The sequence below is a fragment of the Lacerta agilis genome, chromosome 7, assembly GCF_009819535.1.
Source record: "Lacerta agilis isolate rLacAgi1 chromosome 7, rLacAgi1.pri, whole genome shotgun sequence".
In the NCBI taxonomy this organism is placed as follows: domain Eukaryota; kingdom Metazoa; phylum Chordata; class Lepidosauria; order Squamata; family Lacertidae; genus Lacerta; species Lacerta agilis.
In genome coordinates, this window is record NC_046318.1 from 72,267,723 (window position 1) to 72,291,325 (window position 23,603).

Consider the following 23,603-nt stretch of genomic DNA (forward strand, 5'->3'; position numbering starts at 1 on the left):
TTGCCCTCTGTGATGCCAGAGCTTATCAACCACTAGATATCTGACTTTTATAAAACACCTGAAGGCAGCCCTGTTAAAGGAAGTTTTTAATGTCTGATGTTTTATTGTATTTTTTAAATATTTTGTTGGAAGCCGGCCAGAGTGGCTGGGGAAACCCAGCCGGATGGGCAGGGCATAAATTGATGATGATGATGATGATGACAGCAAGTGGCCTGCGAACATGACTCAAGGCTCAGCGCACAGTCGCTAGTTATGGAAGCAGTGACAAAACATCAACAAAGGTACCTGGTGGCCAGCAGAGGGTATGAATGAAGAGGACCGAACCAAGCTTCCTTGATACGTGGCATGCTCTCGTACATCAAGAGATCCTTCTCAGTCAGTACAACAAGCACAGCTTTCCAATGCCTCTCGTTCTCTCCCAGCACCTGGGGGGAGAAAAGAAATGGCACCTGTAAAATGGCGGCAAGGAAATAAATAATAATAATGATGATGATGATAATGTATACCCCAGCCACTCTGGGCTGCTTCCAACAGAATATTAAAATACAATAATCTATTAAACATTAAAAGCTTCCCTAAACAGGGCTGCCTTCAGATGTCTTCTAAAAGTCTGGTAGTTGTTTTTCTCTTTGACATCTGGTGGGAGGGCGTTCCTCAGGGCAGGTGCCACTACCGAGAAGGCCCTCTGCCTGGTTCCCTGTAACTTGGATTCTCGCAGCGAGGGAACTGCCAGAAGGCCCTCAGCACTGGGAGTTCAGTGTCCGGGCAGAACGATGGGGGTGGAGACGCTCCATCAGGTATACTGGACCGAGGCCGTTTAGGGCTTTAAAGATCAGCACCAACACTTGGAATTGTGCTTGGAAACGTACTGGGAGCCAATGTAGGTCTTTCAAGACCGGTGTTATGTGGTCTTAGCAGCTGCTCCCAGTCACCAGTCTAGATTGCAGTTGCCAGCTACTCTGGAGGGGGACGGGACGGGACGAGAAGCACATTCTGCCAGGAAGGCAATGAGTTCACTGATTTAATCACTTCTCTAATAGTGAATTATGGTGCTGGTGGAGACTCTTGAGAGTCCCATGGACTGCAAAAAGATCAAACTTAGCCATCCTTAAAGAAATCAGCCCTGAGTGCTCACTGGAAGGACAGATCCTGAAGTTGAGGCTCCAGTACTTTGGCCACCTCATGAGAAGAGAAGACTCCCTGGAAAAGACCCTGATGTTGGGAAAGATGGAGGGCACAAGGAGAAGGGGACGACAGAGGAAGAGATGGTTGGACAGTGTTCTCGAAGCGACTGGCATGAGTTTGGCCAAACTGCGGGAGGCAGTGGAGGATAGGGGTGCCTGGCGTGCTCTGGTCCATGGGGTCACGAACAGTCGGACACGACTGAACAACTGAAGAACAACAACTAGTAGTGGTCATTTATGCATAGCCTCGAAGAGCGCACTGATTTGCGTAAAATTGTCGTATGCATAGATGCAAATCCAGAAGTAACTGCTATAATTTTAATACAAGTGCATCTCAGAAAAATAGGGAAGACCTGTCGGCATGTGTAGTCTAACAGGGAAAAGCTACATTAGACTGAGTCTTACCTGTACTGTCCAGCCTGACTGGTAGAAGGTCTCCAGTATTTCAGACAGGGAAGAACCCCAGCCTGATCTGCAAATGCCAGGGATCTGCTGCATGTTCTCTACCACTGAGTTCCGGCAACCCAACAGATTTGCTATGGGCAGCTACAAGGCCTCTCCTCTCTTCTTATGATCCTTTACCTTCAAACCAGACTTGGACCAGACAGCCCTCCAAACAGAGGTTACCTTCAAGCAGAGGACTCTCCTCTCGCAGACCTTCAAATTAGAGGAACGTCCTCTGACTGCTCTAAGAGCAATATGTATCCCACCTTTAAGGAAAGTATTCCACCCCCACCCCCCCCGGGGGGGAGGCAAATCATTCAAAAATTAGCTACTGCTGCCATGTTTTCCTTCCTAAACTCCAGTTTTCTAGCGGGACACACATTTTGTTCTTAAATCAATTGACTTACGCAATCTAGACTTTGCCAAATGGTGTAAAAGCATGTTTTCAAACTGTGAAGCTAATCGATAATTAAATTGGGAGTCCTGTTTTGGAAAGCCATCCTGTTTTTTTCATTAATTGGAAAGGGCCACTCCAATTATAATTCCTTTTTTATTAAACCAATTACACAGTATCAGCAGGCTGAAAATTTCACCAGGCATTCGGTCTGTGAGATTTAAGCAAAGGATGCGTTGGATCTGGGGAAAGTCTCGTGTTTCACAGAGGCTAGTTGATTTTCAGGATATAAAAATCCCCGTTTCACTAGATTTACAGACCAACTACGAATAGAAACTTTTAAAGAAGAGAAATTTCAAAAAAAAAAATGTTCTGTTTTCCTGTTTGAAAGAAAATGGGTTGTTTTCTTTTCAACAAATTTGCACTGATTTTTTTAAACGTATAGGAAAATAAAATGTTTTCGAATAAACAATATAAAAAGGAAAACAAAGCCTAGGTTTAAAATGAAGTTGACATTCTGGACAAGCGCCTAATAAACATCTTCATGAAGGGATCTACTCAGGTGAGCACACCAGGTGAAGAATTGACCCAGTGCTTTAAACTTTATTTCACCTTTTCCCATTTCAGAGTATAGGGGCAGCAGAATTAAAGATGCTATGAGGAGGCATCTCTGCTTAAAGGCTGGGGGTAGAAACTTTCCATATTCCTGTATGTTAACAAAACCATACCATACCAAAACAAAATAGTTCCTGACACTTTGTTGTTGTTCAGTCGTTCAGTCGTGTCCGACTCTTCGTGACCCCATGGACCAGAGCACGCCAGGCACGCCTATCCTTCACTGCCTCTCGCAGTTTGGCCAAACTCATGTTAGTAGCTTCGAGAACACTGTCCAACCATTTCATCCTCTGTCGTCCCCTTCTCCTTGTGCCCTCCATCTTTCCCAACATCAGGGTCTTTTCTAGGGAGTCTTCTCTTCTCATGAGGTGGCCAAAGTACTGGAGCCTCAACTTCAGGATCTGTCCTTCTAGTGAGCACTCAGGGCTGATTTCCTTCAGAATGGATAAGTTTGATCTTTTTGCAGTCCATGGGACTCTCAAGAGTCTCCTCCAGCACCATAATTCAAAAGCATCAATTCTTTGGCGATCAGCCTTCTTTATGGTCCAGCTCTCACTTCCATACATTACTACTGGGAAAACCATAGCTTTAACTATACGGACCTTTGTCGGCAGGGTGATGTCTTTGCTTTTTAAGATGCTGTCTAGGTTTGTCATTGCTTTTCTCCCAAGAAGCAGGCGTCTTCTAATTTCGTGACTGCTGTCACCATCTGCAGTGATCATGGAACCCAAGAAAGTGAAATCTCTCACTGCCTCCATTTCTTCCCCTTCTATTTGCCAGGAGGTGATGGGACCAGTGGCCATGATCTTAGTTTTTTTGATGTTGAGCTTCAGACCATATTTTGCGCTCTCCTCTTTCACCCTCATTAAAAGGTTCTTTAATTCCTCCTCACTTTCTGCCATCAAGGTAGTATCATCAGCATATCTGAGGTTGTTGATATTTTTTCCGGCAATCTTAATTCCGGTTTGGGATTCATCCAGTCCAGCCTTTCGCATGATGAATTCTACATATAAGTTAAATTCTGCATATAAGTTCCTGACACTACCAGGCAACTAATCCCTCTGGATACTCTGCACAGTGTGGAAGTGGCCCCCTTTTGACAGATGTTAAGATATGTATTTTTATTTCTGGTTGGTGAATGACAACGTCCACATTTTTAATTTTTTTTAGTAGATAATCTTGATTCAAGTGCAGGAGGCGATTCCGAATACAAAAATAATGACATTTGATTGGCCGAAGCAAAATAAACTGCAATGCAGAAACACATCGCATGACATCTACAGTGTCCTGTCTCCCTCCGAGCTGCATTTGTGAACTCACTGAAACCAAGGCGATTTCCAGCGGTGGAGCTGATTAGAGCCGACAGCCGTAAGCACAGGATGTTGGTACATCCCACGCGGCAGGAAATTGGGCTGCACTACACCTCTGACCCCAGCCACAGACGAAGGAGGCAATACTGGGAGAATTATTTCAAGAGGGAAATGAAAAGAAGCAAACGGCTACATTTCCATTGCTAATCTCTTCCTGATCCCAATGCGCACTACAATGCAGGCTTGTGTCGCTATCAGATCTGGGCGTTTGCCAAGGCATACAAAATTCCCCGCAGGGCACAATAGGAACTGCTGGAAGTACCTAACGAAAACAAGAGGTGCGAGTTGAAGGTGGGGAAGGGGGGAGATTATGCAGCCTGGGCTGTGGGGCCATTTCGGTGCTAGGAGTCTGAACGCTCAGGGAAGATAGCAGCAGATAAACGCACAATTGCAATGACTGATTGATTGAATGAATGATAATAAGTAGTGGTCCAAATTTGTTCGTATCGCCAAGCTGAGCACTCTTAAACCGGCTTCGCTTAACCGCAGCGACATTGTCATGTAGCCAGACCAGACTGTACAAATCATCGTGACTTCATAAAAAAAAAACACTACGTGATCCCTGATTGTTTAGGCTTCCCTGATTGTCTAGGTTCACCCTAGAAAAGAGAAAGAAGCCAAAGCAAGCAGGGGTGGGTGGGGGGAGGGATGATGATGAAACGGCAAGTTGAGGAAACCAATGGCAGCAAGGAAGCACAAGTGAAGATTCACATTAAATTAGGCACAGGGTGGAATATGTAGGAGAGAAGTCTGCATTAGGCGAAGGCTTGGGGTTATTTCGGACTCAAAGCTGCCCATGGAGGCCCAGGTTAATTCTGCGTCCAAGGTGGCTGTCTGCCAGCTCCATCTGGTACACCTCCTGAGACCCTACCTGCCTGTGAATGCTCTGGTTATCTCCCGCTTTGACTACTGCAATGTGCTTAAGTGGGGTTACCTTTGAAGGTGACTCGGAAACTACAGCTAATCCAGAATGTGGCAGCTAGACTGGGAGTGGCCGCCGAGACCATATAACACCAGTCCTGAAAGACCTACATTGGCTCCCAGTGTGTTTCCGAGCATAATTCAAAGTGTTGGTGCTGACCTTTAAAGCCCTCAACTGTCTCAGCCCTGAAGGTGCGCTTCCACACACCCCCGACAATGTCCTCCTCTGAGGGTCTTCTGCTGGTTACCTCCTTGTGAGAAGAAAAGTTACAGGGAACCAGGCGGAGGGTCTTCTCAGTAGTGGCAGCCTCCCTGTGAAACCCCCTCCCTTCAGAAGTCAAGGAAATAAACAACTATCTGACTTTTTGAAGACATCTGAAGGCAGCCCTGTTGTTGTCGTCGTCATCTAGGGCAGCAGCTCATTGCACAGCTGTAATTCTTGAGCTTGCCGATCAAAAGGTCGGCGGTTCGAATCCCCGCGATGGGGTGAGTTCCCGTTGCTCGGTCCCAGCTCCTGCCAACCTAGCAGTTCGAAAGCACATCAAAGTGCAAGTGGATAAATAGGTACCGCTCCAGCGGGAAGGTAAACAGTGTTTCCGTGCGCTGCTCTGGTTTCACCAGAAGTGGCGTAGTCATGCTGGCCACATGACTCGGAAAAACTGTCTGTGGACAAACTTTGGCTCCCTTGGCCAGTAAAGCGAGATGAGCACTGCAACTCCTGAGTCGTTCGCAACTGGACTTAACTGTCAGTGGTCCTTTACCTTTACCTTTTAATGAAGCACAGCATCTTCTACATAAACAATTTTTTAATTGTTGTATTTCTCCTCCTGAGTTTTTAGGGGAGACCTCTCAGAGCCAGGATCTCTCTGCTGCTTGGCTTATGAGAGATGACAAGATCACAACCCCAAAATTGGCATCTCTGTTCCTATCGGGTTTAATCAATTATCTGAGGCAAACCATTGCTTGCAAACTAAACGCGAGATACTCTCGGCGTTATAACTCAAGTCTATGTTGGGTAGCAGCAGGAGGATATTTTTTTATTTATTTTTAATCTTCTCCTACCTGACAGTTATGTGGAGTTTTAAATTAGATATGCACACCACAAACGGATGGAGTGCAATGCAGTATTATTTCCTCCAGATTACTGAACGATGGAAGATTGCTAAGGCTGTCAATCTTTAAACCGAAATCCTATTAGGAAATTACATGCTATCTTTAATGGAGATTCTAAAGTTTAATGCTTTTAACGTGACTCTCCAGTTCTCTGGGTGTTTTCCGTATTTTTTCCTACACAGTGCTGCAGTATTCCATGATCTGAAAAGCCATGTTCCCCTGACACGAGGATCACGTTAGGAACATAGGAAACGGCCCTTGTTCAGAGTCAGACCATTGGTTCAATGCTGTCTACAATGACTGGCTTCAGAATGCAAGCAGAGCTCAGCTTCCCGTTCCCATAATGACCAACCAAGATGCCAATGGGAAGCTCACAAGCAGAACAGAACTATCCCACTACCAAGCAACTGGGATTCGTAAAGCATTGCTGCCTCCAAAAGTGGACACAGAACACAGCCATCGGGGTTAGTAGCCATCGCTAGCCTGCGGGGACCGATCACAGAATTGTAGAGTTGAAAAGGACCATGAGGGTCATCTAGTCCAACCCTATGCAATGCTGGAATCTTTTCCCTAATCTGGGCAAGATTGGAACTAGGAACTTCTGCGTGTAACTCATCTGCCATAGTCTCCCAACTTCTTTTTCATTCTGCCTATAATAACGATGGGGATGATAAAACTTGTTCCTAAAGTTTCCCCCCTTGATTAATCAGCCCATTAAACTGAGCGGTCCTCATCTACACAACTGTAAGGTTAAATACATATATACATACTTTAAAAATAAAACTGCTGGTATTGGCAGATGTTCTCCCTTTTCCTTTCCTTGCTCTGAAATCTCTGAGTCAGATCTCTCTTTTTCCTTTCGGAGCCAACTCGCTGGTCACGAATCGTTTGAGGTAACAGGTGCATAACCGCTATCAGGCAGCATTTGGTTCCCATTGTAAATATGTGGGGGAGGGCTTTCTCATTCCTCTGGATACGATCCCAAACCACATCCCAGAGCTGCTGGATATCCCTAGTAAAACATCCAGGCAGCTGTGAAAAGCGCTTTTGAACCATGTAAGGAGTAGATCAGGTTGGATGTTCCTTTAGGCTATTGGGAAAGTCTGAGGGTAACCAAATGCAAAGCAGCTGGGGGTGTGAAGAGCAACTGTAGAAAGCCCCTTCCCCCCAAAGATAAGCTTGCGGTAAGAATGGCCAGATTTGTCTGCAAAAAGCAAAACATTTTCCTCTGAATAAAATGGGTCCAAACTTTGGTCTCAGCTGGAAGCAAATGAGGATGCCGGACTGATCCACAAACCATTTAGATCTACAGTCATACCTTGGAAGTCGAACAGAATCTGTTCCGGAAGACCAAATTGCGGCTTCTGATTGGCGACAGGAAGCTCCTGCAGCCAATCAGAAGCTGCGCAAACCCCATCGGTTGTTCGGCTTCCAAAAATAGTTCGCAAACCGGAACAGTCACTTCCGAGTTTGCAATGTTCAGGAGCCAAAACGTCCAAGTTCCAGGGCATTCAACAACCAAGGTACAACTGTATTTATATTTATATTTATATTTATATTTTTTTTAAAAAAATATATGAACTGCAACCATATATGAGACACAACTAAAATATACAAGCCAATTAAAAAAAAGCTTGCAACCATAATTAAAAATAAAGTTAATTAAATAATCTAAGACCAGTTTTTCCTGTTGAGGTCAGTGAGGCTGAATTGGGCTTAAAGCCAAACATACTTTACTGAAATACGAAATCTACCAATAGCCTCTCCAGGCACATATCTGTTTATACTTAATCTCAATGAATCTTCAGCCTTAGTTCATGTTCCACCTTCCCCTGGTATGTGTTACGTCCACCTTCTGAAAATGGCCAGGTTTGTACACCACAGTAAACCATAGCTAACACTGTACCATGAACGTGGCTACGGAGCAGCTTTGACTCCTTGTTGCTCACGCTGGGAGGTAATAAACCATAATCCCTGCCACATTCGAAACAGGGGTTGTGGTTTGCTTTGCCCTTCTGAAAACGAAAGCTCATACCAGGAACAAACTCAGTTGGTCTCTAAGGTGCTACTAGAAAGAATTTTCGATTTTGTGAAAACTGCCCAGTTTGCACACCATGGTAAACCATGGTTAGTGGTTTACTGCTGGGTTGTCTAACTCTTTTAAGTTCAACCTGGGAGGAAACAAAGCTAAACATGACATCCGAGCAAGCCATGGTCTCCAAATCCTGACTTTGTCTACAGATCGTGGTTTCTTGCGAGTCGAACCATGTTCCCTGGGTTTAGATGAAGTGCTAAACCAAAGGCCATAGTTTGTATCTTCCAGGGCAAGTAGATGCAAAACTGCTCGTGCATGGTTAAAAACCATGCAAATATACATGTGCAAATAAGGCTGAGATTTCTGACAAACAAGTCGATTTCTGGCCTCACTCACAATTGGGGTGGCTGCTCTTATTCCACGCAGAACATTCCGGAAGGGGGCAACATCTTCCTTCTTCCAATCTGTCTTGTGACCTCATTAGAAAACATGCTTCGATCCAGAGCTATGGTAGGGGGTTAAGAGGAGGGAGCACCTCCTTGACTCTTTGCTTTGTGTGTGAAATGTTTAAGGCCGGCGCTGACAATTGACCTCCGAGAGGTTTTTTCTATCTAGTACTATTTCCTCTGCGTTCCCCCACCGCCGTTTTCAAGTTCCCTAGCTTTTTTCTTTAGCAGGGCAGGATCGCTTGGCGCGTTCCTTCAAAGGCTTCTTTCACCTGCTGCTCCTTGCTTAGCTGTTCCTAAAATATACCCAGGCCGTTTTTAAACACCTTTGCCTTCATCTGTTCCCATTATGCCTTCTGCTTGGAGGTTCTGTGCTATTTCTCCCCTCTCTCCCAACTTCTATAGGCTTCACGGGGAGAGACCACAACTCAGCGATGTCAAAGGTCCCACATTCCAAGCCCTTGTAGTACATCTGGTTAAATATTCAAGTTGCAGGGCAGGCAGGGAAAGAGCTCGGGATGAGACTCTGGACACCTTCGTTGGAAGTTATGCTGAGCCGATCACAGGAAAAGCTTTCGTCGTCTCACCGACGGCGGCTAGGCAGCCTGCTCAACTTGCTTTCCAAGTTCATCCGTCCTGTGTCCCACTTTCTGTATCCGTGAAAAAGTTAGCTTAAGAAAACGGAGCTGAGCCAGACAGCTTCCCATTATATTCCTCTGTTGCTCCAGGCTTTTAAGCTGTGGTCCCTGCTTTTGAGAAGGCAACATTCCTTTGTTCCTTATTGGTCAGTGTGAGCAATGCACAGGGAAGGTGGCCTAGAGTGGCATTTGGCAGGCTGGCCCTCAGCTTATTCAAACCTTCGTATGCCCAACATCCTGCTGCCGTCAGATGGTTTCAGCTCAGGCTCGTTGCTCCTTGCTTGTGTGGCTGGCGGGCCGTGTTTGTTTTTCTTTCCTAATCCTTAAATTGAGGTAGATGGCAGAGAGGGAGGACATTGTTGTGTGCTGGGACTCCAACCCAGGGCTTGCTGCGCTGTGGTTGGAAATCAGAAATCTTACAAACTTCAGCAAAAAGCAGATCCTACAACTTTCTAGCCTTGAGAGCCAGTGTAGTGTAGCGGTTAAGAGTGGTAGACACGTAATCTGGTGAACTGGGTTCGCGTCTCCGCTCCTCCACATTGACCTTGGGCTAGTCACACTTCTCTGAAGTCTCTCAGCCCCAATCACCGCACAGAGTGTTTGTTGTGGGGGAGGAAGGGAAAGGAGAATGTTAGCCGCTTTGAGACACCTTAGGATAGTGATAAAGCGGGATATCAAATCCAAACTCCTCCTGCTCCTCCTCCTCCTCGTCCTCCTCGTCTGCTTGGTCTTCTTCTTCGTCTTCTTCTTCTTCTTCTTCTAGCAAGCAGGTTTTTCAGGTTTTGAGCCTTTGCTCAGTTTAGCATTGCACTGCACAGGCATGCATAAGAGTCCTCCATCATAGGTAAAAGGTAAAGGGACCCATGGACAGTGAAGTCCAGTCGAAGGCAACTATGGGTTTGTGGGGCTCATCTCGCTTTCAGGCTGATGGAGCCGGCGTTTCTCCACAGACAGCTTTCTGGGCCATGTGGCCAGCATGACTAAACCGCTTCTGGCGCAAGGGGACACCGTGATGGAAGCCAGAGCGCACGGAAACGCCGTTTACCTTCCCGCCGCAGAGATACCTATTTATCTACTTGCGCTGCTGTGCTTTTGAACTGCTAGGTTGGCAGGAGCTGGGACAGAGCAACAGGACGCGGGTGGCACTGTGGTGTAAATCACTGAGCCTCTTGGGCTTGCCAATCAGGAGGTCAGCGGTTCGAATCCCCGCTGCGTGAATCACTATTAGCATTTCTGCACCCATAGGATATTGAATCACAGAATCATAGAGCTGGAAGGGACCCCAAACATGATCTAATCCAACTCCCGGCAATGCAGGAATATCAACAAAAGCATCCATGAGAGATGACCATCCAACCTCTACTTAAAAACCTCCAAGGAATGAGAATCCACCACCTCTCCACTCCACTCCACAGCTCTCACTGTCAGAAAGTTCTTCCTGATGTTTAGTCGGAATCTCCTTTCTTGCAACTTGAAGCCTTTGGTTCGGGTCCTAGCCTCCAGAGCAAGGGAAAACAAGCTTTCCCTCTTCCATGTGGCAACCCTGAAGATATCTGAGGAAGGCTATCCTATCTCCTCTCAGCCACCTCTTTTCCAGGCTCCTTCAACCATTCCTCATAAGGCTTGGTTTTTTTTAACACGTTGCCATTGTGATTGTGATCCATACTACAAAAGGAAATATGGAAAATAGACCTGCTCTGTGGCCATGCAAAAGTTGGGAGCACGAGATCCAAGCTCATGGGTAGGCAACCTAAGGCCCGGGGGCCAGATCCGGCCCAATTGCCTTCTAAATCTGGCCCGCGGGCAGTCTGGGAATCAGCGTGTTTTTACATGAGTAGAATGTGTGCTTTTATTTAAAATGCATCTCTGGGTTATTTGTGGGGCATAGGAATTCGTTCATTTCCCCCACTTCAAAATATAGTCCGGCCCCCCACAAGGTCTCGGGGACAGTGGCCCCCTGCTGAAAAAGTTTGCTGACCCCTGTAAGCTTGTTCTTGAAGCAGTAAACTACGGTTTACTGTTGCTTCTGAACACAGCCATTGCCTAACATTCGGGTGCCCCTTCCTATTTCACAGCCCTTTAAGTTCCTCCATGATGTAGTCCATCTTTTAAAAAAAAAAAGTTAGAAAAAAACAAGGGACAGAAAATGACTTGTTTCCCCACCGTTGATTACATTGTACAAGCAGTAAACCTGCGTTCTGCGCCACTGTGCCAATGGCCCACTTCAATTAACATGCCAGCATGGTGCGTATTTCTTCCTTTTTAAAAAAAGCCCTAAGGTGATCTTGCAATGTGCTCTGCATCTAAATCACCTGAGGTCTGAGGTTAATGTCCACAGCATACAACTCATTAGCTGCGCATTACTGTCCGAGCCAAACCCCCACCCCCAAACTAACATGATTGATCCAACCACATGCTTAGTCCTGGGACTCGTTCTCAAATGAGAGTTTATTGCAAAAGGAAAGGTCAGCACCTTTGCAGAATGTTCTCTCCTATACATGTTGCAAGCTTTTGCTTTTCGGACTAATCACTGGGGGAAGGGCGGAATGACAACTAATACAGAGCCTCATTAAAAATTGAGAAGAGAGACAGGGAAGGGAGAAAAGGAAGCTCTGCTGCGGCCAGTTCCTTTCTTCTTACCTCTTCTGGTTGAGAATATTTTATATTGCAGTAAGCCTTACACCACGACAGGTGCTTTGTCCACCTAACCCAATGGCTGCAGCTCTTATGGGTCTCAGACAGGACACTTAATCCATTTAGGGGAGGGACCGTAGGTCTGTGGTAAGAGCATCTTCTCGGCATGCAGCAGGACCCAAATTCAATCCCCGACATCTTCAGGTAGGGTGGGGAGAGACCTCTGCTGAAAACCCTAGAATCGCTACCAATCAGTGTAAGCAACATTGAGCTGGAAAGACCAGTGGTCTGACTCAGTGTAAGGTGTAAAGAATCAGATCTAAATTAGGGGATGTTCAGAAACCCAGGGTGTTTTAGGAGTTAATGGGCACCCCAGTTTGAGTGGCAGATACCCCTTGGGAGGCGGGACATTCTGCTCTTTAAAAGGAGGGAGGAGCCGTTAGTGTGAGGGAGAGTGGTGACTGGAAGAAGCAGGGTGTGGGGCCAGGTTAGGTTAGGATCGTTGAAGATGTGTATATGTTGCTGAAAGAAAGAGTTTACACTGTTATGAAACTAAGCTTATGAACCATTACTGAAACCGTTATGTTCTGTAAGAAATAAAGACCTCTTATTGTTGAGCTAAGAAAATATCGTCGTTCATTTGGTCCAGCGAGTTATATAGGCTCTTGAGGAGGTGAACTCAGGGAAAGGATAAAACTAAACTGAAAGGGTGATAGTTTGTGTCTTGGAGTTCCCTCAGGAGGGGCTAGCGGGCGGAAACCCTGGTATTGCCACAGAGTTGCTAAGAGGGCTTAGCTAACTGATATAGTGAGGGGATCTAATAAAGAGAGACCCCGAACTGTAGGCAAAGGAGAGGTTAACCCCTGAAGGCCAGAGCAGAAGATATAACCGGCCATGGCCACTGGACAGGAAAACTCCCGTTACTAAGGGATCCCCAGATTATAGATAAAGGGGGATTGAAATAACAGACAGACCTCAGAGGGACAGGTGGGGTGCATTGTAATTTGACCCAGAACACCTGATTAAAAATTCACTTAGTAATGAGGGGAGAGTCTGAAGTGGAGGTTCGTTGCATAAGGAAACTTCCTATGCTCCTGCAGGTGATATGATGTTAAGGGTTCCAAGCACATCTGGTCATATTGTCATGGACTGGTTAGACGCAGAGGAATGGTAGGAGGAACCAGCTGGGGAACTGCCAAGGGAAGAAGGCTCCGAGCCTGGGGATTGGTGGTGGGACAACGATGGAGGGAGAAGCCTAGGAGGAGGAGGTATAGGAAGCTGAAGAGGTAACAGGGCTCAGTGAGCAGAGAGAGCCTGTGGCAGAGGGAAGTGAAGAAGAAGAAGAAGAAGAAGAAGAAGAAGAAGAAGAAGAAGAAGAAGAAGAAGAAGAAGAAGAAGAAGAAGGAGAGAAAGGAGGCCACGAGGCAGAGGTGGGTCAGGCTGGTGAAGAAATACAGGTATCTTCCTCTCCTGCAGCAACTAAGCTCCCTTCCCCCCCTTGTCTGCCAGAACCAGAAGAGGCATGAAGAGGATGGAGGGAAGATTGGTGACACAGTCTCCGATTGTTTTTTTGGGGGGGGGGGAATCCTGGAGAGGAGAGGACTTGAAGCAAGGTCTAAGCTGCAATGCTTCAAAGCATCTTTGTAAATAAGATGATGGGTTTTCTTTTCTGACATTTGCAGTGTGACGTGAATTACTGCTGGCTAAGACCAGCGACTACAAAGGACCACTGCCAACTGAAGCGTTGTGCACGAAACATTTATACCTTTCTTTATTTTTTTAACAAAAACTGCAAATGAAACTGATCCAATTACCATTTGGTAATAGCGATCTGTCGCTGTTCTACGCGGCACATGCAACCGCATGGGGAATCATGCATATGTAGAGCTGGATTTTAGCCATGAACATGGAACTAATCAGAAATCTTGGAAAACTGAGACATCTTGAAAATTGTCCCAGTATGCTATATACAACCTGCTTTTTCAATCATTAGAAGCACCCCATATTATAGTTACCAGTGGCAGTCACATGTAGATAACCACACTGAACCAAAGACTCTGTGGGAAAGGACTAAATATGGGTTTTAAATGAAGAAACCGTAGCAATCCTGCGTGGCTGCATTGCTCTTTACAGCAAAAGCTGCCTAAATTTGTCAGAACCAATAGTAGCACCTTAGAGACCAACTAAGTTTGTTCTTGGTATGAGCTTTCGTGTGCATGCACACTTCTTCAGATTTCGTGTGCATGCACATGAAAGCTCATACCAAGAACAAACTTAGTTGGTCTCTAAGGTGCTACTGGAAAGAATTTTTTATTTTGTTTTGACTATGGCAGACCAACACGTCTACCCACCTGTAACTAAATTTGTCAGGTTCTTCTCTGAAGTCCCAAGAGCTAAGAATCCTGTGTTTTGGGGTTTTTAAAGCATAAAATCATAGTTTTGCAATGAATCAAAGGGCTGTCCGGTTTGTTTCAGGGGTCCCGGGAAGCACTTGCAAGAATAACAAACAAAACCAACGGCCCAGTTTATTTGTGGTAAGTAACTCCCGGCACTTCATAACAAGATCGGAAGCAGTGACCTCCAAGGAAAAAGCGAAGGGCGCAGGTTGTTTCAAGTTGGAACGACAAACACGAGATGCATACCACACAAAGGGCACCCCAGCCCCAAGCATTACCAAGTGTTATGAAAGCATCCCACGTTGGCATCGGCTTTCAGTTCTGGGCACTGTCCAAGATCCATGCCTCTTAAAGCCCTAAATGGGCAAAGAGCTCAATATCCTCTGGGACCAACTTTCTCTTGCTAAGCTTCTGTCTTAATCCAGAACGCTGAGTCTGTGGGCCCAGGGCAGAGAGAACAGCTGAGGTACCTTGAAGTGCCCGTGCGATCGTTGCTAAATATACTGCCACCACCTCCAACCGAGCCCTTGATCAAGGCAGAATAGAATGCCTGCTGTCCTGCACATTAATGCAGCAACAGCACATTGCATTTCATAGACGGACAGCCAAACGCCAATTGGGATTTGCAAAACGTTACTCAAGTGGAGCCCCATTCTCTCCAATAAAGCAGCCTTTGCCCCCAACCAGCTGTTTTGGACTACAAGTCCCATCAGCCTCAGCCAACACAGCCAGGCTAGCGCTGTTGGGAGTTGAAGTTCAAAGCAGCAGCTGGAGGTAACCAGCTTGGGCAAAGTTTGCTATGAGTTCAGTGTTTTGCTTCTAGGAGTCCATAGGAGGAGGAGAAAACAGTGATGCAGGGAGCTGGGAAAAAAAGCCTATCATGAACAAAGAGTTCCCAACCCTTAGAAAAAAGATGCTCAAATTTGAACTTATCCATAGGAGGCCCTAGATGAAATCCCACAATGCTCCAGAAACATCTGGAAGAACTATGGGAGCAAAGGTGCGGCGATCAAAATGATCAGGGCAGTAGATCGAGACCCCTGTGAGGAAAAGCTGCAGCGTCTGGGACTTTTTAGAGAAAAGGCAAGCAAGAGGTGACATGAGGGAATCTTATAAAATTATACATGGCATGGACATAGCTGTCAACTTTCCCTTTTTTCCGGGAAATTCCCTTACTCCAGCGCCGTTTCCCATTGCAAAAAAAGGGAAAGTTGACAGCTATGGCCATTTCCCAATGCAAAAAAAAGGAAGGTTGACAGTTTGGGGCATGGAAAGAGTGGGAACAGAAAAGCTCTTCTTCCTCTCTTGTATCACTAGAGCTTGTGCGCATGCAGCGAAGCAGAAGGTTGGAGGATTCAGGACAGAGAAAAGAAAAGTACCTCAATGGAACTCGTTCCCAAAGGTGGCAGTGATGGCCACCCCACTTGGGCTGCTTCAAAAAGAGGATTTGACAAATTCGTTATCCCGAACCCCCAGCATACCTGGCAGAAAGTTCCCACTGGTGTACACAGCCCCCCAAAGTACCATCTCGGAGAGCACCTGGAACAACCAAGCCGTGGTCCATCAATGTGGGCAGCTGAGCAGACACGGCACCTCCGTTCTGCTTCCTTTTGATACCTTGCATGCTGATTGCTACGTCTCGGCTTGATGAGGCCGGTGACCCTCACCTATCCTGAGCCTATTCCTGCGGGGGGCCCTTGCCTGCCTCAGCCTCCTGGAGCGCCCTTCTCGCTGCTCCCTCAGAATGCTCAGAAGGCAAAATGTAAAGGACCCCTGGAGGGTTAAGTCCAGTCAATGGCGACTATGGGGTGTGGTGTTTGTCCACAGACAGCTTTCCAGGTCATGTGGCCAGCATGACTGAACCGCTTCTGGCGCAACAGAACACTGATGGAAACCAGAGCGCACGGAAACGCCGATTACCTTCCCGCTGCAGGGGTACCTGTTTATCTACTTGCACTGGCATGCTTTCGAACTGATAGGTTGACAGGAGCTGGGACAGAGCAACGGGAGCTCACTCCGTTGCGGGGATTCGAACCGCCGAGCTTCTGATCGGCAAGCCCAAGAGGGAAGGCCTGTGGACAAAATGAGGAACTTGTTACCTTTTCTGCGAGCCAGCCGAGGTGCCTGATCTCTCGAGCTCCAGCAATTCCTGCTTTGCCCAGCTGATCTTTGACCTCCGAGATGGCCTTAGGAATGAGATCGCTGATGCAGGAGTGGATGGAGTGGAACCAGGCCTGCGCCGTGGCGGAATCCTTACTCCTCAGAACCAGGGTGTGCCTGGCATCTGGCGAATGAACTTCTACAAGCCTGCAGGAGGGAAAATAACAGAATCAGGATAACGGCTGGAGGTTTAGTCTCAAAATGTTTAGGGTGGCTATTGCAAAACAGCCCAGTCCTATGAACATTGCTGGAATACAAGCATTAAATATCCGTCTGTCTGTCTGTCTGTCTGTCTGTCTATCTATCTATCTCACTGCAGGTCACGTTTTTATGCAAATTGCACTATTATACAGTAGAACCTCGGCTTACCACTGCCCCTACTCAACAAACAATTTGACTCGCTACTGCGGCAAACCTGGAAGTAAATGTTGGGTTTGCCACAATTCGTGCATGCGCAGAAGCGGCTTCCACCATCTGCACATGCGCAGAACGGCGCCGCCGCCGAATGCACATGTGCAGAATGGCGCATTACCAGCGACCCAGATCAACTCATGAACGGACCTCCGCAACGAATTCTGTACGTGAGTAGAGGTTCCACGGTACTCTAATAGACTACTGAATATTACTTTATTTGATATAAGTCTTTCCAAGTTATGTTTTATTATGGTTTTTCGTATTGCATCGGATTATTAGAAGGTGTGCATTCTTTATCGCATATTTTGTTGCTGCGAACCGCCATGTGTATATAGGTAGGGTGTATACAAATTAAAAAGCGAAAAGAAAAGAAAATGAAAATACCGCAGGGTGTGGGTGGCCGAGTTCAAGTTCTAGTTAGCAAAGTGAAGAGGAAACAAACAAGCCACGAATCATCACAGGCTGGTTGTGGTTGGTTCGAATGAACTAGAACTTGAACAGAACTGGATGTGCTTTCTTCAAAAGTAGAAACAGAAGTTTTCAGCTTCCAAACCTTGTGCTCAAGAGCAGAGAGCCCACCAGGCCAGCAATCACTGCAGCTCAGTCACTGTGGGCACCACAGTTCAAGAAGGATACTGACAAGCTGGAACGTGTCCAGAGGAGGGCAACCAAAATGGTCAAAGGCCTGGAAACGATGCCTTATGAGGAACGGCTTAGGGAGCTGGGTATGTTTAGCCTGGAGAAGAGAAGGTGAAGGGGTGATATGATAGCCATGTGCAAATATATAAAAGGATGTCATATAGAGGAGGGTGAAAGGTTGTTTTCTGCTGCTCCAGAGAAACGGACACGGAGCACTGGATTCAAACTACAAGAAAGAAGATTCCACCTAAACATTAGGAAGAACTTCCTGACAGTGAGAGCTGTTCGGCAGTGGAATTTGCTGCCAAGGAGTGTGGTGGAGTCTCCTTCTTTGGAGGTCTTTAAGCGGAGGCTTGACAGCCATCTGTGAGGAATGCTTTGATGGTGTTTCCTGCTTGGCAGGGGGTTGGACTGGATGGCCCTTGTGGTCTCTTCCAACTCTATGATTCTACATAAGAGGAAAACATAGGAACTCTCCTCAAAGTGCAAGAAGCACTCGAGGAAATTGTTGTTGTTGGGGAGTGTGTCCAAATAGCAAAGAATATGCTAGACTTAATGTACATGGTGCTTTACACAATGACACATGCAAATGAGGAGGTCACTGCCCACAAGGCATTTACAGCTGAACTTTTGACAAGTGAGAGGAAGCATAGAATCACAGAATTGTGGAGCTGGAAGGGACCCCGAGGATCATCTGGTCCAACCAGATGCAATGCAGGAATATGCAGCTGTCCCATACGGGGATCGAACCTGCAACCTTGGCATTACCAGCACCATGCTCTAACCAACTGAGCTATCCGTGCATCAATAACAAACACCAATATTGACTAGCAGCCGGAGTCCAGGACTTCTGGCAGCGTCTCTTGGTGCCTGGGATTGAACACGGGACCTTCTGCATGCAAACCAGATGCTCTCCCAGTGAGCTGTGGCCCTTCCACATACAGAAGATTTCCCTACCCAACCTGTCTGCATAAATACATCGACATGCTAGGCACGGTGGCCGAGGTGCCGCGCAAACGTTCTGCAAGCAAGAAGTGCCTGCCAAACGGACGGGACAGCTCCAGTTTGAAAATGGCTTAAAACGCGTTACGCTCCTTGGCAATCTGCCTTCTGAAAGGCAACATTATGTTTATCTGCTATTTGGCGATAGAAGTTCCCTTTTCCACTCTCCCTGGCCTAGAAATATTTCAGGCAGTGCCACAGCTGTGCTTATCCTCACATGCCACCGCCAGTTATGCAAACACAGCACGCAGAATGGCTTTCGATAAAACCTACGCCAGCCCAAAGGAATGGCACGTTTAAATGCGAGGTGGCTGCCATGATACACACTAAGCCACGCACATGAATGGTATCACGGTTTCTCAGGGGCTGTTTGGCTAACTTTGCAAAAACAAACCTCTCTTTCAGGAGAGCCCGAGTTGCCAGTGGCCATTTCCCAGCATTCCTCCTTTCACTTCCAAAATACTTCCCATCTCCGACATGCATTTAGCCCTCCCATAAACAGGCGAAGAGCCTAACAGGGCCCTTGTTGCTCTCCCTAGGGAGGTTTGGCTGGCACCTTCATGATACACCTTTAGGTGCCAGGCAAAAATGTTCCTCTTGAACCAGGCCTTTGGCTGATTGATATCCAGCACCCTTTTAAAAATTTGTTGGGGGGGGGGGGAGAGAGAGGGGGGGATTACTGGGTTTTTCTTGTTTTGGTTTTCATTATGTATTTTGTGTTTGTAGATGGCAATTTTATGTGGTTGTACCACCCTGAGACCTGCAGGCATAGGGCAGTATATGAATTTTAACTGTTGTTGTTGAACCTGCAACATAATGGCAAACAGGATTTAATATACGCAACTGCAAATTACCATCCTAGCCTCCCTAGTCCATAGCAGAACCATTTCAGCTTTCTTTTATTGTTTGTTTGTTTTTTAAAAAATGCCCATTGTTATAACATGGTGCATTTAGTTTCTGTTCTCCTGGCTGCATCACACAAACACCCAACTCTGGTCAGTGCGAGTATGGCGCTGTGGTCTAAACCACTGAGCTTCTTGGGCTTGCCGATCAGAAGGTCGGCAGTTTGAATCTCTGCGACGGAGTGAGCTCCCATTGCTCTGTCCCAGTTCCTGCCAACCTAACAGTTCGAAAGCACACCAGCGCAAGTAGATAAATAGGTACCACTGTGGCGGGAAGGTAAATGGCGTTTCCGTGCGCTCTGGTTTCCTCCACGGTGCCCCGTTGCGCCAGAATAGGTTTAGTCATGCTGGCCACACGACCCGGAAAGCTGTCTATGGACAAACGCCAGCTCCCTCGGCCTGAAAGCGAGATGAGCACCGCAACCCCATAGTCGCCTTTGACTGGATTTCACCATCCAGGGGTCCCTTTACCTTTAAAAGGAGACACATCTCCAGCCACGCTCACTGCAGCTCCCACAGCCTCACCCCCAACACTTGCACGCACAAAGGGGGCGATCCCATGGCAAAATCTGCTGGGATGACTAGCTGAGGATGCAGAGGATCTCAGGCTGCACCAGCTGATTCTTGTTCCGCCAAGCTCAGAAATCTCAAGTCCCCAACCGTGACTCAGCCAAAGAGAAGCCAACATAACTTGCTCATCCCAGCTCAGCTAATGTAAGCACCAAAAAGGGGGTCAGGATCAGAGAGGGGGGAAACTTAGGCTGAATCCTAAGTCAATTCAGCTTCATCTGGCAACTTGACAAGGGACACTATTGTCAATGCTTGTTTTCCCTCTTGTCAGGGTTCGGGCAGAGCAGCGGGAACAGCCCCACTGCAGAATGGGTTTTTGATCCGGGGTTAACTTTTCGCTGGCTTAATTTACACTTTGCACACGATTGCTCCAAAACACACACACACACACACACACACACACACACACACACACGTGTGGTGTAGTGGTTAAGAGTGGTAGACTTGTAATCTGGTGAACTGGGTTCGCGTCTCCGCTCCTCCACATGCAGCTGCTGGGTGACCTTGGGCTACTCCCACTTCTTTGAAGTCTCAGCCCCACTCACCTCACAGAGTGTTTGTTGTGGGGGAGGAAGGGAAAGAAGAATGTTAGCCGCTTTGAGATTCCCTAGGGTAGTGAAAAAGTGGGATATCAAATCCAAACTCCTCTTCTTCACACACACAAAATTTAGGTTTTAAAACGTCATTTCCTACTATGGCTGCTCCACGTTCGACTTCAGGTTTTTTAAAACTTCTCTACTTCCGTATATGGATGCAAGCTGTACTTCAAAGTTGTATCAAAGACGATTTCCAGACGTATCATTATGCACATAGCTGAAGTGTATAGGCTCTGTCAGACGGCTGATTTTGCTTTTATGGGCATGGATGGCCAAGTTACTTTGCTAGAGAGCATGAACATGTCATGGGCTGCGTTCTAAAATAGCAGAGCACTTCTCATCAGAGCAGCGAGGTATGCTCAGGGACATTGACGCAAGACGAAAACCCAAACTCCGTGCCAAGAACATTATGCAGATTAAGCAGCAGATTTGCATTGCTTGTACACAAACCATTTGTTTTGATTCCAATATTTGAGATTTCCCTGGGTGGGTCCCTCTTCTATACGCTCCCTGAGCAGAACATCGGAAGCAGAAACTTGAATATATTTCCTATTATTCTACCTTCCTTTCCCTAAGGCAAAATGTCCAAAAAGGTACTATCTGATATCTGAATAAAGGAAACAAGCCACATTCTGCGAGGGGAGGCACATATAGGGTCTTAAAAAACAACAACACTGAGGCCTGAAATTGGACAGGTTCCTTATGAACATAAGAAGACCTCTGCTGGATCAGACGGCATGGGGGGGGACTGCAGGGGAGACTCCCCCCACAAAAGGCCACAGGATGCCAACTTTTGTCTTACAGGAATTGTCTGGACTGTGTGTGTGTGTGTGTGGTGATAAAATGCTACGCAATTCAACATCCTATATTTTGGGCCCCATCTACACTTCACATTTAAAGCAGTATCATGACACTTTTGTGGCTTCCCCCAAAGACTCCTGGGAACTGTACTTTGTTAAAGTTTCTGAGAGTTGCCAGGAGAAAACCCATCCCCAATCCAATTCCCCTTGCAGAGCTACAATTCCCAGAATGGCTTAACCGTCAATCCCTCTTCTCTCCCCCCCCCAGGGAACTTTGGGAATTATAGTTCTGCGACAGGAACAGAAGTCTCCCAGCAACTCTCAGGACCCTTAGCAAACTACAGTTCCCAGGATCCTTTGGGGGAAGCAAGGGGTGTTTAAAGTGGTATCAGAGTGCAGACGGGGGTCTTGCTGCGATGATTCCTCATGCCCCCAAGGAAAGAGAGGAAGCAGAGAAGTAATGGATTAGGGAGAGATCCTAACCAAAATGCAGCCCTGGAACAGAAAATGATTTCATCCGTCAATCTCCACCGACAATGGAGTTGCCAATATTTTAACTAGACTCGTCGACATCGCATAAGCTGCAGTTATGTTTTGATTTGGGCTGGAGCAGCTACAGAAGCTGCGGGGGTCTCTCAAAGTGTTTTTGCGAGACCTTCTCCCCACTCATTTGGAGAGGGCAGGGAATACAGGACACAGCAAGGTTTCGCACCTTGTCTGATGTTGGCTGGAGAACGTCAACTGAGAGCTCAGAGTTTCCACAGGAAATAAACGCCACAAGAACTGATAAGCCCTCTTTTAACGTGTGGGAGTCTTAAAACTACTTGCTTCCCGCAGATAACAAAGGTTATTCGTGACGGTGTGAGCTGTATCTAAAACAGAGCATTGTCTCACACCTGAGCGAGAGTGAAGCTGTCTTTCCTCAGGGTCTGAGAGTTATGGTCAGTTTTGAAGCCCCGAGAGTCTGGGCCTGGCTCCATTCATGGCAATAGCATCAATGATGGATTGGAGGAAGAGGGCGCCATCCTCAACTTACTGCCATCCAATTAGTCTCTTGCCACCACAGCGGATGGAGCAAAGGGCCAGGTAAGGACAATTCTCAAAAGAGAGGCTGGTTATTAAACCACTCTGAGAACTGTAGCTCAGTGAGGGGAGTAAAGGACCATTGACAATCCTCAGCATCCTTTCTGTTGTTCTTTAGTCGTTTAGTTGTGTCCGACTCTTCGTGACCCCATGGACCAGAGCACACCAGACACTCCTGTCTTCCACTGCCTCCCGCAGTTTGGTCAGACTCATGTTGGTAGCTTCGAGAACACTGTCCAACCATCTCATCCTCTGTCGCCCCCTTCTCCTTGTGCCCTCCATCTTTCCCAACATCAGGGTCTTTTCCAGGGAGTCTTCTCTTCTCACGAGGTGGCCAAAGTATTGGAGCCTCAGCTTCAGGATCTGCCCTTCCAGTGAGCACTCAGGGCTGATTTCCTTCAGAATGGATAGGTTTGATCTTCTTGCAGTCCATGGGACTCTCAAGAGTCTCCTCCAGCACCATAATTCAAAAGCATTAATTCTTCGACGATCAGCCTTCTTTATGGTCCAGCTCTCACTTCCATTCATCACTACTGGGAAAACCATACCTTTAACTATACAGACCTTTGTCGGCAAGGTGATGTCTCTGCTTTTTAAGATGCTGTCTAGGTTTGTCATTGCTTTCCTCCCAAGAAGCAGGCGTCTTTTAATTTCATGACTCCTGTCACCATCTGCAGTGATCATGGAGCCCAAGAAAGTAAAATCTCTCACTGCCTCCATTTATTCCTGCAAACTATAGTTCCCAGGATTTTTTTTATGGGGGTGGGAGATAGCTGTTTAAAGTGGTATCACAGTGTTTTAAATTTAGGGTATGGACGTGTCCGCAGCTGAACCAAGGATATCCGCAAGGATTTGAGAGATCCAGCTGTTCCGCTGTCAAAGTCATGAGAACAGCTGCTTTCCATGCTCCTAGCCCTCTCCCTAAACTGGAAAAACTTCTGCTTTCAAGCCCCCTTCAGACAGAGAAGTGTTGAAAGCCAACGAACTTGCAGCCAATTTCTTTAAAAGCCTCTGTACTGGGTAGGAACAAAAAGCTCATTGATGTGAAATGGGGGGAGTGAATATTCTCCTTTTACTCCCCACCCCCACCCCTTCCTCTGACTTCATTGGTTTCTTTTATTTCTGTTTGGTTAGCAACTAAGAGAGAGACAATGATGTTGAGCCGCAGTGTGCTGGGGTGCAGCTGGTTCCACGTATGTTTAAAATAGGGACCAACAAGCTCACCCTATTTTTAGCGCCAGGAAGCA

At 46.8% G+C, this 23,603-nt stretch overlaps 1 protein-coding gene across 1 annotated transcript in view; it reads right to left on the bottom strand.

Annotated features, from left to right (window-relative positions):
* The window catches only part of SNTB1 (syntrophin beta 1), a 99,093-nt gene that overhangs the window by 13,210 nt on the left and 62,280 nt on the right, over nucleotides 1-23,603 (bottom strand). The window contains exons 3-4 of the mRNA XM_033155797.1: nucleotides 16,290-16,497; nucleotides 286-425 (exon numbers count right to left, since the gene is read on the bottom strand). Coding sequence (XP_033011688.1) covers nucleotides 286-425; nucleotides 16,290-16,497 — 348 coding nt within the window. The remainder of the gene's footprint in view (nucleotides 1-285; nucleotides 426-16,289; nucleotides 16,498-23,603) is intronic.